A 13,684-nucleotide genomic window follows, 5' to 3' on the forward strand; every position below is an offset into this window, starting at 1 on the left:
AGACAAATAATAGTTCATATTAGACCAAGTAACAATCATCCATATTATTCTCTTTAATATGGCTAAAAACATTTTTTTACCTTTTCTTTTAATAATACTAATTTATTAACAGAAGGCAACAAGTCCAACATTTAATAGGCAAAGAAAGACACCAAAATGCATCCAATTTACAAAAATTCTCAATTGAAAAATATAAAAATAGTAAAAGGAATAATACGTTATATTAGTAATCGTGTTCGAACAAACACAGAGACTTCCACAATAATACTAAATCTCGTATTGTATTTCATCACGGGTTCATCACGCATCTTTACTACTTTAGTTGGGACATTTAAAATTCAAAGACATAATTAAAGCCTACAGAGCCTATAATACGAAACGGCCGTAGCAAAAGTAAATTGAAAATAACAAATGTCAGACTAAAACAGAAAAAAGAAAGAACGGGTTTCGTCTCCAAATAACTTTATTTTGAAGAGCACCAACCGGATGTTGTCCTGGCTGCGCTGCTGCTGACTTGACTTTTACTCTTCTGGGGTTTGTAACTTTTGGGGCAAACGGACGTCGGAGCCGCTGCAGGTAAATCTCACCTATATGCTCGCTTTCTACTTATCTACCGATCGATACCTGATCGACATCTAATCGATAAGCGATACCTGATACATAACACGAGCATATGATATCTCACATCTCACATCAAACATCAGAAAAAACGACAACAAACCAGAGGAGAAGATGTCCGACTACACGTTATTTATTTAATATTCATGTCAGAATGTTTATTTAAAATTCACGTCACGTTTATGACATTTTCATCTTTATTGTTGTTTCTTCTGATTGGAACAGCTTCATTAAGATTCACAATAATAATAAAACCTGCCGCAGGAGATGGATTTACTCTAGTTATTGTTTGTTATTGATGAGGTAAATAAACAGTTCAGATTGTGTAACTGAGAGCGAAATTGCTGAAACATTTATTTAGTCACTTTGTTTACATATCTTGTTGTTTTTAATGTTTCATTATGTTTCCTCACTATATTCAAACGTTTCCAACATGATGAAGAACTAAAGTCTTTAGTTGAACTTTAAAAAACTAATAAAGAAAGAATTCAAAGAATTCCCAGGAACAAATGCAGGTTTAAACCTTTTGATGAGGCTAACAGGATCCTGGCTAGTTTAAGTTATCCTGAAGTTTAATCCAAGAAAAAGCTTCTTTTATTTTGGAGGTTTTTGACAGTTATTTGACAGTTGAAATATAAACACATATAACAAAAAAGAAGAGAGACTGTCCTTGAAATCCAGATCAAATAAACGCGCATGAAATATCTTTCATTGATGTCAAAATAAATTGTCCCACCAATAATATCGTAGCTTTGCTACAATCTGAGCCCGCCCACTTTTAAGCCGGCCAATCGAATCTGATGTTTCGGATTGAATCTGTGGCGCTTTAACGTCACTTACTAAAAATAAGATTAAAGGAGATTCATTTATTTCCAGCTGGTGTTTATGAATATTTAATAGTCAATAAGATTTGTCAGAATTTGGTTTTGTTTCACTTTCCCTCCCTGGTAGTTATCAATAGCTATCAGCTAAAAGTAGCTATCGATCGCTATTGGTAGCTACAGAAGCTATACATGGTTTTTGTTAATGGTTTCAACGTTTTACAATTTGTTGTGCTCAGCAAGGTTCAAAGTTCAACCTGCTTTTAGTCTTTGTGCTAAGCTAACGCTACGCTAACGTTTTCCCCTTGCTGGAGAGGAGAAATGTCGGATTGTTCCTTTAACAGAAGCTGCTGCCTGTTGTTTCCAAATATGTTCCAAATAATCACAGAGGAGAACGAGTGGAACTTCCCACCGATGTGTGACTATATGAGTTCATCGCACGCACACACACACACACACACACACGCACACACACACGCACGCACACACACACACACTAAGCAGTGCTTGAACCCTGATTTTGTACCTGTAGGAGAAGAAGCACTGATCGTCCTCCTGCCAGGCGCTGATCCTCCATCACCTGCTCCGTCAGCGTGCTGTCATGGCGGGAGCTCTCAGGTACGCTTCCTTAATACCAGTTAATCAAACGTGTGACATCATTTTCTCCTTTGAACCCTACTGGTTTCTTACTTAAAGGGCGCGTGGTGTTCAGCACCGTCGCCTCACAGCACGGAGGGTCGACTCCACCAACCTCTTTAGACACAATGAGTCTGCATGTTCTCTCCGGTTCTCCGGTTCTCCATCACGAGCCTGATGAAGGATGAGACGCGTTGATGATGATGGATGGTTTTACACACCTTTCATCTGTTCTTATTCTGAATGTAGTCAACGAGAAAAATGTAATAAATCAACAAAAGGCAGAGAGACAAACAAACAAAACACTACGAATACCAGACTAAAATAATAAAGTATGAGTTTTAACATCCAAAGTAACTAAAACTGTCAGAAAAATGGAAATCTTCTACGTTATGACTTAAAATAAGCCTCATTGCGACAGTTGTGTGATATAAAGAAAAGGATTATTTGACATACTGCCAACACGTTTATAGTTAGGACGAGCGCCGAGGAACCTTTGAGCCAAGCGTTGTTTTCATCTTTAGTTCTGGTGGCTGCGCGGCCTCTGACGGGTTCTGGTAAACGTCAGAGCGAAGCGTGTGACGAGTCATCAGAGGCTTAAACGCCTCCTGCAGAGGTCAGAGGTCACGCAGAAAACCCCCAAGCAGAACCTCCTCTCCCCTACCTGCCGGGGGTTTTATGTTAATGAGTCTCTTCTGCGTCCTGATTGGCCGCTGTCCCCCAGGGGGCCGTCCCGCCTGCCTGGAGGCGGCAAAAGTTATTCAGATGTTCTCAGAGTCGCACGCGAGCATCTCTTCCTCTTCCTCCATCAGGGAGTCAGGTCCATGTCCGTCCTTCGCTTCTCGTTGTCGTGACAACGTCATTCTGTAGCTAGAATATGTATTTATATATATGTATATATATATATATATATTTATATGTGGATTTATGGGTGTGGTACTGCTCCTCCTGGCTTGTGCTCACACGTTGTGATGATAGTTCAGTTGTTTCTACTTCACAGTGAATGATGTCATCGTCCGTGTGGCTATTTGAGTCTTTTGATCTGCAGCATTAATAAGAGCGGTGGTTGTGACAAAGAGGGATGTGGGAGGAGCTACATGCGATTCATATCTTTTTAGTTTTATTTAACACATAAACACCCTTCAACAAGCACCACCTCAACCGATACGACACAGAAATGTGTGATTAAAAGAGCTGAAGTGGTTAAAAGGTGAGCGAGACGTTTATTCATAACATAAAGGTCAAATGGAGCTCAGGTTCAACACTTTTCATTCCTTCTCTGGGCGGCTGAGTGACGTCATCACCAGCAGCCACGCCCCCTCCGATCTGGAATTCTGGGGGTTTTCCTCAACTCGACCACTTCCAGGAAGTGACTGAAAACAGGCCGGGGGGGAGGAGGGGGGAGAAAAGGAGAGACAGAGACACACAGACAGACAGACAGACAGAGACAGAGAGACAGACACACAGACAGACAGAGAGAGACAGAGACAGAGAGACAGAGAGACAGACAGACAGACAGAGAGACAGACAGACAGAGACAGACAGAGACAGACAGAGATTCACTCTCTTGCAGTCGAGTGTTTTTCTGATTTCACATGATTTATTGATCATGTACTTTTACTGACGAGTGTTTCCTGTTGGAACCCTTTCACATTAAAAGCCCCTCACTGTTTGTCCTGCAGGATGAGTGAAGCTCAGTACAACGTGTACGACAACGACGTGAGTCTCTTTCCTTCATCATACATGTAAATGATCATGTCTGTTTCTATCACAGTCTTTTATTTTTATTAATCCTGCCCTTTTGTTCTTATAATAATAATAATAATATTTCTGGAGAAATTGTTACAGGAGATTTCAATCAATGAAAACATAATAATGGATTATTAATACAAAGCCTCAGATAATCTCTTGTTTTCATTGTTTGATCAATAACTTCCGTGTTTCTTAAAGTCTATTCGTGTTGTTCAACAACCTGACATTTTGTAGTTTCCGTAGAAACCATAAAGATCCAGATATTTATTGATTATTGATTAGTTCTTAACTCTCTGTGTGAATGTTTGAAGATGTTTTTGTTCCTCAGCTGCAGATGAATTTGATGCAGTACGACTACATTCCTCCCGTGGACATAAAGACGGAGCCCTACATCCCCGAGACAGGTGACCCCCCCCCCCCCCCCCGATGGGACGTTGGTCCAGCCCGCAGGTCCTCGTAGAAGCTGGTGGTGATTTAGTCGCAGACAGACAGTGAGACATTACACAGGAACCAGGGACGGTTCTTCGTCAGCTCTCGATGGGGGTTCCCCGACACCTGGAACCTTGTAACTTCCACTTAGTGTCTCATTCATACCTGGAGACAGGGACGTTTCCACCAGTACGTTTTCAACAAACGGCCTTTCTAGTTCGCACTAGTTGGGGAAAGTCCCTCGTTCACCTTTTTGCTTTAACGCTCAGAACCCGTCCGTCAATAACCAAGTTCTGGTGTTTCAGCTCACGGTCCTTACATCCAAATCATCGAGGAGCCCAAACAGGTGAGACCAGCCTGTTACTCGCTGTCACTCAGTCACATCACATTCAGGGAATTGTTGCTTCTTAGTTTGCAGGTTTTACGTTGAACTCAAAGCAGAGAAGCAGAGATCAGTTTCCTTCAGCGAGTCGACTGCTCACCTTCTGCAGGCCACAGTCTGATGAGCATCAGAGCTCCTCCGTGGAGGAAGAACCACCATGTCGGCATTTCACGAGGGAAAAGACGAAGCTTTATTCAGCGGGGGGGAAATTCCCACCGAGCACCGAGAAACCGCTAAAGACACGAAACGAGGAAACATCCTGACGCTGAAACGTGAACAATATCGAAAGAACCGTTTAGACATTTCAACCATAGAGAATGTTTTATAGAAGTATGACACATGACTACAAAATACAATCAATTTCAATTATGATACAGGGATATAAGTAGTGTAATACAAGGTGAATATTTTAATAAATACTTGGGATACAATTAACACCTGTAGTAGTTTTAGGATTCAGCAAAACAAGAAGCCTGTTCACCTTTTATACGAATGTTTTATATTTTACAAATAAAGCTTTTTGATTAAATGAAACTTTAATCAAGTTGTCAGTTCAACATATTGTAAAAAGTAAGGATAATAAAAGAATATCGTTATTTGAGATCAGTACAAATATTTGTATATTACTAAGTAACTTCCAGTACGTGTGAAATCAAAGCATTTGTGAAGCCAAAGTGAAGTTGTGTATTTTTGTTCCCAGAGGGGCTTTCGTTTCCGCTACGAGTGCGAGGGTCCGTCACACGGGGGGCTCCCAGGGGCCTCCAGCGAGAAGAACAGGAGGACGTACCCGACCGTGAAGGTGGGAAAGACTCGAAGAGCGTAACAACACTCGGACAACAACATGACAACAACATGACAACAACATGACAACAACATGACATCAACATGACAACAGTTTAACACTAATGTGTGAGGCACCGTGTACACACATGTCAGAGTGTTCATGAGGAGCTCTGCTTGAGGGTAAAGGGACAGAGGAGGAGGAGGACGCTCAGCGAGGCTGATGACACATGTGTCCCTGTCTCAGATCAATAACTACGTGGGACATGCCCGGGTGGAGGTCCAGCTGGTGTCCCACACGGATCCTCCTAGTGTCCACGCTCACAGTCTGGTGGGACGTCACTGCACTGAGAACGGGACGTGCACGCTGGACATCGGCCCCAACGACCTCGCCGCCTCGTGAGTATCCAATCAGGTCCCTGCGTTCCTACCGAGGACGTCGGAATTCTTTATCCGACGACGTCTTTATATTTTTCAACATACTGTACTTTTTTCAACCCTTTGACGTGCTGCACAATTCATTTTTCTTTTAAAATTCTGTAATATGACTTTCAGTTTTTTCCCTTCATAATGTTATTTTACATTTTCTTTACTTTTTGAAATATAGTTAAATTAATTTTAAACAATTTTAAATACACTATTTAAAATTGTTTAAATTTTTCTTTTTTTTAATATTTAAAAAAATAGTTTTATATATATATATATATATATATATATTTTAAAAAGTGTTTTTTTAAATATTTTTTTCTTTCAACATTCTGAAATAAGACTTCTGAAATATGTATCATAAAGTATCTGTAGTATCTGAAACGAGAGAAGGTATATTTTACTGGTGTTGATGTTGTAGATTCAGTAACCTGGGGATCCTCCATGTGACCAAGAAAGGTGTGGTGGAGGTTCTGAGCCGGAGGCTGAGGGACGAGAGGAAGAGACTGAAGGGACCACACTGCCACCTCACAGGTACACACACAACACACAGCCACCTCACAGGTACACACACCTCACAGGTACACACACCACACACTGCCACCTCACAGGTACACACACCTCACAGGTACACACACAACACACTGCCACCTCACAGGTACACACACCTCACAGGTACACACACAACACACTGCCACCTCACAGGTACACACACCTCACAGGTACACACACTGCCACCTCACAGGTACACACACCTCACAGGTACACACACAACACACTGCCACCTCACAGGTACACACACCTCACAGGTACACACACAACACACAACACACTGCCACCTCACAGGTACACACACCTCACAGGTACACACACAACACACAACACACTGCCACCTCACAGGTACACACACCTCACAGGTACACACACAACACACTGCCACCTCACAGGTACACACACCTCACAGGTACACACACAACACACTGCCACCTCACAGGTACACACACCTCACACAACACACTGCCACCTCACAGGTACACACACAACACACTGCCACCTCACAGGTACACACACACAACACACTGCCACCTCACAGGTACACACACCTCACAGGTACACACACCTCACAGGTACACACACCTCACAGGTACACACACCTCACAGGTACACACACTGCCACCTCACAGGTACACACACCTCACAGGTACACACACCTCACAGGTACACACACAACACACAACACACTGCCACCTCACAGGTACACACACCTCACAGGTACACACACAACACACTGCCACCTCACAGGTACACACACAACACACAGCCACCTCACAGGTACACACACACAACACACTGCCACCTCACAGGTACACACACAACACACTGCCACCTCACAGGTACACACACCTCACACAACACACTGCCACCTCACAGGTACACACACCTCACAGGTACACACACAACACACTGCCACCTCACAGGTACACACACAACACACAGCCACCTCACAGGTACACACACACAACACACTGCCACCTCACAGGTACACACACAACACACTGCCACCTCACAGGTACACACACCTCACACAACACACTGCCACCTCACAGGTACACACACAACACACAACACACTGCCACCTCACAGGTACACACACATCACAGGTACACACACAACACACTGCCACCTCACAGGTACACACACAACACACTGCCACCTCACAGGTACACACACCTCACAGGTACACACACAACACACAACACACTGCCACCTCACAGGTACACACACAACACACAGCCACCTCACAGGTACACACACAACACACTGCCACCTCACAGGTACACACACAACACACTGCCACCTCACAGGTACACACACAACACACTGCCACCTCACAGGTACACACACCTCACACAACACACTGCCACCTCACAGGTACACACACCTCACAGGTACACACACAACACACAGCCACCTCACAGGTACACACACCTCACAGGTACACACACAACACACTGCCACCTCACAGGTACACACACAACACACTGCCACCTCACAGGTACACACACCTCACAGGTACACACACAACACACTGCCACCTCACAGGTACACACACACAACACACTGCCACCTCACAGGTACACACACCTCACAGGTACACACACAACACACTGCCACCTCACAGGTACACACACACAACACACTGCCACCTCACAGGTACACAAACAACACACTGCCACCTCACAGGTACACACACCTCACAGGTACACACACCTCACACAACACACTGCCACCTCACAGGTACACACACCGTAAACAACACGCTGGGACACTAAATGGTTTTAGTTTCACCGTTTCACTTGTTTGTGTAATTCGCTTCACTTCCATCAGCATGAAGGAAAAGTCACATGTGAAACTTGACGCTGTGCTTCAGATTCAGAAGAAAACGGGCTCCTGAAGGAGGCCAAGGAGCTGGGCAAGGTGATGGACCTGAACATCGTCAGGCTGAAGTTCACCGCCTACCTGCAGGACAGCAACGGAGGCTTCACCAGAGGCCTGAAGCCTGTGGTTTCCAACCCCATCTACGACAGCAGTGAGTCCCTGACCTCTGACCCTGAGGGTTGGCGCTTCAGGAGGCCGCCCTCTCCTTTCAGGGACGATTCTAACGAGTCTTTATGCGCAGAGTCGCCCAACGCTTCCAACCTGAAGATCTCCCGGATGGATAAGACGTGCGGCACGGTGCTCGGAGGAGACGAGATCTTCCTGCTGTGTGACAAGGTCCAGAAAGGTGAGCAGAGTCGTGCCGATGGACGCGGTGATCGCCGGTTAGTGGTCGTTGGTCGCTGTCGACCTCATCGTGACTCTCTGCTGCACCTCTCAGACGACATCGAGATCCGCTTCTACGAGGAGGACGACGAGGGAGGCTGGGAGGCCTTCGGCGACTTCTCCCCTACTGACGTTCACAAACAGGTACAGAGTGTGTGTGTGTGTGTGTGTGTGTGTGTGTGTGTGTGTGTGTGTGTGTGAGGACACTCATTCACACACAGGAAAGCTTCAAATTGATTAAACAATCTTGAAAAGGGAAAATTAGGACACTAATCGTGTCAGCGTATTGTTGCTGAACCAGGCCTGTGTCCTCCCTCCGTGTCCTCCCCCCGTGTCCTCCCCCCGTGTCCTCCCTCCGTGTCCTCAGTACGCAATCGTGTTCAAAACGCCGCCATACCACAGCGCGGAGATCGAGAGGCCCGTCACCGTCTTCCTGCAGCTGAAGCGGAAAAAGGCCGGCGACAGCAGCGACCCCAAACAGTTCACCTACACCCCCCAGGTCCAAGGTCAGTCCGCCTCCACCCCCCAGGTCCATGTTCAGTCTGCCTCCACCCCCCAGGTCCAGGGTCGCTCTCAACGCATCGCTCTCGTCTAACCTCTTTCAGACAAAGAGGAGGTGCTGAGGAAGAAGCAGAAGCCACTGCCTCACTATGAACCCTGGAGAGGAGGAGGAAGGGGGGGAGGAGCTGGGGGGTTCGGAGGAGGAGCTGGAGGAGGAGGTAGAGCTTCCTTTGAAACAAGGAACCATTGAAAACGCTTCCTTCAGTCCACAGCGTTTCCACACCTGCTGCATCGGAAGTTCACTGTGGACGTTTGCTTCCCTTCTGCAGGCTTCCAGTTTAACCAGCAGATGAATGGAGGAGTATTTTTCACCGAAGGCTTCGCGGGCTTCGGGGGAGGGGCTCAGATGTCGGGGTCCCACCCTCAGACCGGCGTTACCCAGCAACACAGCGGCTCGCCGGCCCAGCAGCAGCTGCTCCAGCTCGGTGAGCGCCGATGTCCCGATGGAGACTCTCTGCAGGGGAGGAAAGTCTGATTACTGCTTTGTCTGCTTGTAGCCGCTGCGCTCCACAGCCGGGCGTCTCAGGGCGCCAGACGGACGGCTGCGGCCCTGCTGCAGTACTGCAGCACCGGGGACGCCCGCGTCCTCCTGGCCATCCAGAGGCACCTCTGTGGCGTCCAGGACGGCAACGGAGACACGTAAGATCTCTAATTATTTCACCTTGGTGTCGCGATGACGGAGAGACGCGCGTCTAAAGCTCCGTTCTCCCACAGGCCTTTGCACCTGGCCGTCATCCATCAGCAGACAGGTGTGATCCAGCAACTGATCCACACTCTGCTCAGCAGCCAGCAGCAGAACATCCTCAACACGGCCAACCACCTCCAGCAGGTAGCATTATGCTAACCCAGCTAACGAGTAGAACCGCCCGTCTCACCTGCCCACTAACTCCACCCCTTGTGGTGTTTGCAGACTCCTCTCCACCTGGCGGTGATTACCCGGCAGGTGAAGGTGTTGGAGGTGCTGCTAAGGGCGGGTGCCGACCCCAGCCTGCTGGACAAAGATGGTCGCAATCCGCTCCATCTGGCAGCGCTGGCCGGAGACACCGCCTCGCTCCGCCTCCTGCTGGCTCACCTGGGAGAACGCCACGCCCACCTGGTCAACACCGCCGACTATCACGGTTAGAGAGCAATCAGGTGATCAGGTGATAACAGCTGTGAAATATTCATTACTTATTGATCCCTCTGACCTTTCTCGTCCCAGGTCTCCATCCTCTCCACCTTTCTGTGAGGAGGGACGGCGAGCGCTGCCTCCGCCTCCTGGTTGAGGGCGGAGCCAAGATAAACGCACCTGAGCAAAAAAGTGGAAACACCGCCCTCCACCTGGCCGTGAGGGAAAACCTGTTCAAGGTGGCCTGTACTCTCATCACAGAGGTACGACTCACACACACACCTGTAAACTACGGTGGCCCTGAAGGGCAAAACACAACGACATTAACTCCTTACGGAAAGGGGAGGGCCTTATAGCAGATAGCAGAGGACGGACCCTTCTGATTGGACAGACGGACTGTCAATCTTTTAACCCTCTTAATCCGAACTCTTTCGCCGGCGACGGAAAGTGACATGAAGGATTCAAAGTACCGTGAGTCTAGATATCTACATATTCTGTCAATCAATATTGTTTTACTGGTGTTCTGTTGTTAAATTACATTGAGGTGTTGTAAATAAAAGGGAGCAGGGTACAGCGGACACTTCGACCGGCGGACGCCGCGGACGCTATGGCCGAGCCCTGTATCATTTCCTGTCCGTCTGTCCAATCAGAAGGGCCTCTGCTGTAGGGCCCTCCCCTTTCCGTAGGGAGTAAATGTCGTTGTGTTTTGCACACACACATACGTGTGCGCCCCCGGGGACGTTGTAGTGATTCGCGCTGCGCTTTGTGCAGTTAAAGGCGGATGTTAACACCACCACGTTTGGGGGAAACACGCCGCTCCACCTGGCGGCCGGTCTGGGCTCACCGACGCTCTGCTCCATGCTCATCGCTGCCGGTGAGAAACATAAAGTACTAAAACACTGATACCACAGAGAAAGTACATTGGTATAACCAAGTATTCAAACTAATCCATTGACATCATTAACATGAATACACACATAGTATTATTATCATAATTATCTTTTTTCAGGCGCTGATAAAAACGTGGAGAACGACGAGCCGCTCTTCTTCACCTCCTCTTCAGACGAGGAGCAGGACGAAGACGAACCAATCAGAGAGCGGGAGGCCTGCTCTCAGCCAATCAACCCCCGCAAGAGACCCGCAGGAGGACACACCCCCTTGCACCTCACCAGGTGTCAGAAGGTACTTCCTTTCAAAGTAAATGCACAGAACGCATTCACACAAAGACGTTTACCTCACTGTCTCCTTTCCTCTCCCCTTGTTTCCTTGTCCCGTCCTCTCCCCACCTCCCCTCCCTCAGGTGAGGATCCTGTTGAACCCTGGACTGAGTCCTAAGTCCAGTCTTCACAGCAGTAAGAAGATGAAGTCAAGCAGCAGTGAAGGTTCGTTACTCAGAAACTTCAATCTGAACCAATGAAATGAGCCCCCTTCGGTGACATCATCATGTCACGGGTTTTAGGGGGAGCGGGGTCGAGGGTGGACGAGGACACGCTGTCCCGCCTGGTGGAGGTGCTGAGTGTGGGAGACGTCCCCTGGAGGAAACTAGCAGAGAAGCTGGGGATGATGACGTTGACTCACCTTTACCTGGACAGCCCGACACCCTGCCACCAGCTGCTGCAGCACTACCAGGTAGCCTGGACCCGCCTCTAATGTCTCACCGCTCACCCGCCTCTAATGTCTCACCCGTCCCTGATGTCTCAACTGTCTCTGATGTGTCCAGCTGGGTGGAGGTCCAGTAGAAGGTCTGGTTGAAGCTTTGCAGTCTCTCGGTCTGACAGAAGGAGTCAGGCTGCTGAGAAGCAGCGAGCTACGAGACGACAAACACAGCACAGGTAGCTCCGCCCCCTCTCGACCCACCTGAACCCTGCAGATGTAGAACCGAGTGAATGAGATCCTGTGTGAAACTTCAGCAGTTTGTCGTGTTGGTTAAGTGACAAATAAAAGTCTTTATTTTCTGTCCAATCAGACGCAACGGTCGACAGCGGCTTCGGCAGCCAGCCAATAGACGAAGAGGAGGAGCCGCCTGTGGCCAATCAGTGACGAGCTGGAAATAAAATCCCATCTCGAGCAGCACTCTCATCTCCCCCTGCCAGGACTGAGACGCTAAAGGGGACCTGTTTGGGGGCCCGGGAGTCTAAGGGGGACCGGGACAGGGGATGGGGATTGGGACTCTAAGAGTCCTGGTCCCCTTTAGACTCTGAGGGGACCAGGACTCTAAGGGGACCAGGCCTCTGAGGGGACCAGGACTCTAAGGGGACCAGGCCTCTGAGGGGACTAGGACTCTAAGGGGACAAGGACTCTAAGGGGACCAGGCCTCTAAGGGGACCAGGCCTCTGAGGGGACTAGGACTCTAAGGGGACCAGGCCTCTGAGGGGACTAGGACTCTAAGGGGACAAGGACTCTAAGGGGACCAGGCCTCTAAGGGGACCAGGACTCTAAGGGGACCAGGACTCTAAGGGGAGGACGATGAACTCGGAGATTGCAAACGTCACGGAACATTTTACCGTTTTCTAAAAAAATAAGATTATATTATTGATCATTTTAAATGTTTTAGTGGCAACAGACAACTTGTCAGTTTCTTTGTTCTTTGTAATTTTTCGTATTAACTTATATTTTGTTTTTCCTGCTTCTGTTTTAATTAAATAAAGTGTGCTGAGTTTGTCCTTTGCTTCACTTTGAGTAGCCTAAATTCCAATTCACTTGTCTGAAATTGAAGGCAGCGCGGCTGTCAGCTTCTTCTCTCATGAAACAAATACTATTTCATGTTTTGGTAGAACAACAATAAACAACTGTGGATTTTAACTTTTTTTAACTAACTAACTTTTAACTGTGGATAAATGTTTCCGTCCAAATCAATTTAAAAAAAGACATGAACATTGTTTGTACTTTTGTCTTTCTACCTGAAATTTAAATTAAATAAACAATTAGTAAGTAAGTTAGGGTGAGTTGAAATGCTACTTCAATGTTACTTCAAAGTCAACCTTTTTCTCAAAAAAATGTAATAATAAAGCCGTTAAATAATATTTGTTAAATAGTCTAAAGTATTGAGGTACATTTTACTATTTAATTTATTTTTGTCCATTTTCTTCAATCTGTAATACTAGTCAAACAACCTGTAATCGGTTCAAAATGTTCCGTAATAACTTTCAGAAAAGTTACAATGAAGTTGTTGAGTGATATTTTTACTGAATAATCTGTAAAACCTTTGCTAATGTTCAGTTGTGTCTTTGGTTTCGAACTATGACAAAAATGATTAGAACGTTTCTCCTTTTCTCTCCGTTGTTGTGTGTTTTCTTTAATACATAAATAATCTCAGACTGGACTTTATAATAAAAACCACTCTGGGAC

At 46.8% G+C, this 13,684-nt stretch overlaps 1 protein-coding gene across 2 annotated transcripts; it reads left to right on the forward strand.

Annotated features, from left to right (window-relative positions):
- Positions 1 to 483: 483 nt before the first annotated feature.
- On the forward strand, positions 484 to 13,683 carry nfkb2 (nuclear factor of kappa light polypeptide gene enhancer in B-cells 2 (p49/p100)). Of its 2 annotated transcripts, none has more exons than XM_078104340.1 (24): positions 484 to 576; positions 1,972 to 2,057; positions 3,758 to 3,794; positions 4,156 to 4,231; positions 4,562 to 4,602; positions 5,339 to 5,437; positions 5,666 to 5,817; positions 6,266 to 6,378; positions 8,276 to 8,434; positions 8,525 to 8,629; positions 8,723 to 8,811; positions 9,035 to 9,173; positions 9,273 to 9,386; positions 9,498 to 9,653; positions 9,726 to 9,867; positions 9,943 to 10,057; positions 10,139 to 10,346; positions 10,430 to 10,599; positions 11,108 to 11,210; positions 11,346 to 11,518; positions 11,637 to 11,718; positions 11,796 to 11,965; positions 12,057 to 12,168; positions 12,303 to 13,683. In XM_078104340.1, exons 2-24 carry the CDS (start codon positions 2,041 to 2,043, stop codon positions 12,374 to 12,376), a joined length of 2,646 nt encoding a protein of 881 aa, XP_077960466.1. In that variant the 5' UTR covers positions 484 to 576; positions 1,972 to 2,040; the 3' UTR covers positions 12,377 to 13,683. The 2 variants fall into 2 exon arrangements, with proteins under 2 accessions (XP_077960466.1, XP_077960467.1); XM_078104341.1 differs by having other exon boundaries at positions 4,162 to 4,231.
- The last annotated feature ends 1 nt before the right edge of the window (position 13,684 follows it).

The sequence above is a fragment of the Gasterosteus aculeatus genome, chromosome 6, assembly GCF_964276395.1.
Source record: "Gasterosteus aculeatus chromosome 6, fGasAcu3.hap1.1, whole genome shotgun sequence".
Taxonomy (NCBI): Eukaryota; Metazoa; Chordata; class Actinopteri; order Perciformes; family Gasterosteidae; genus Gasterosteus; species Gasterosteus aculeatus.

Excerpts from the sequence above, each read along its gene's own strand:
- nfkb2 (XM_078104340.1), top strand. Across the intron at positions 5,438-5,665 it reads GGACGTACCCGACCGTGAAG|ATCAATAACTACGTGGGACA; the intron begins GTGGGAAAGACT and ends TCCCTGTCTCAG. Across the intron at positions 9,174-9,272 it reads CTACACCCCCCAGGTCCAAG|ACAAAGAGGAGGTGCTGAGG; the intron begins GTCAGTCCGCCT and ends AACCTCTTTCAG.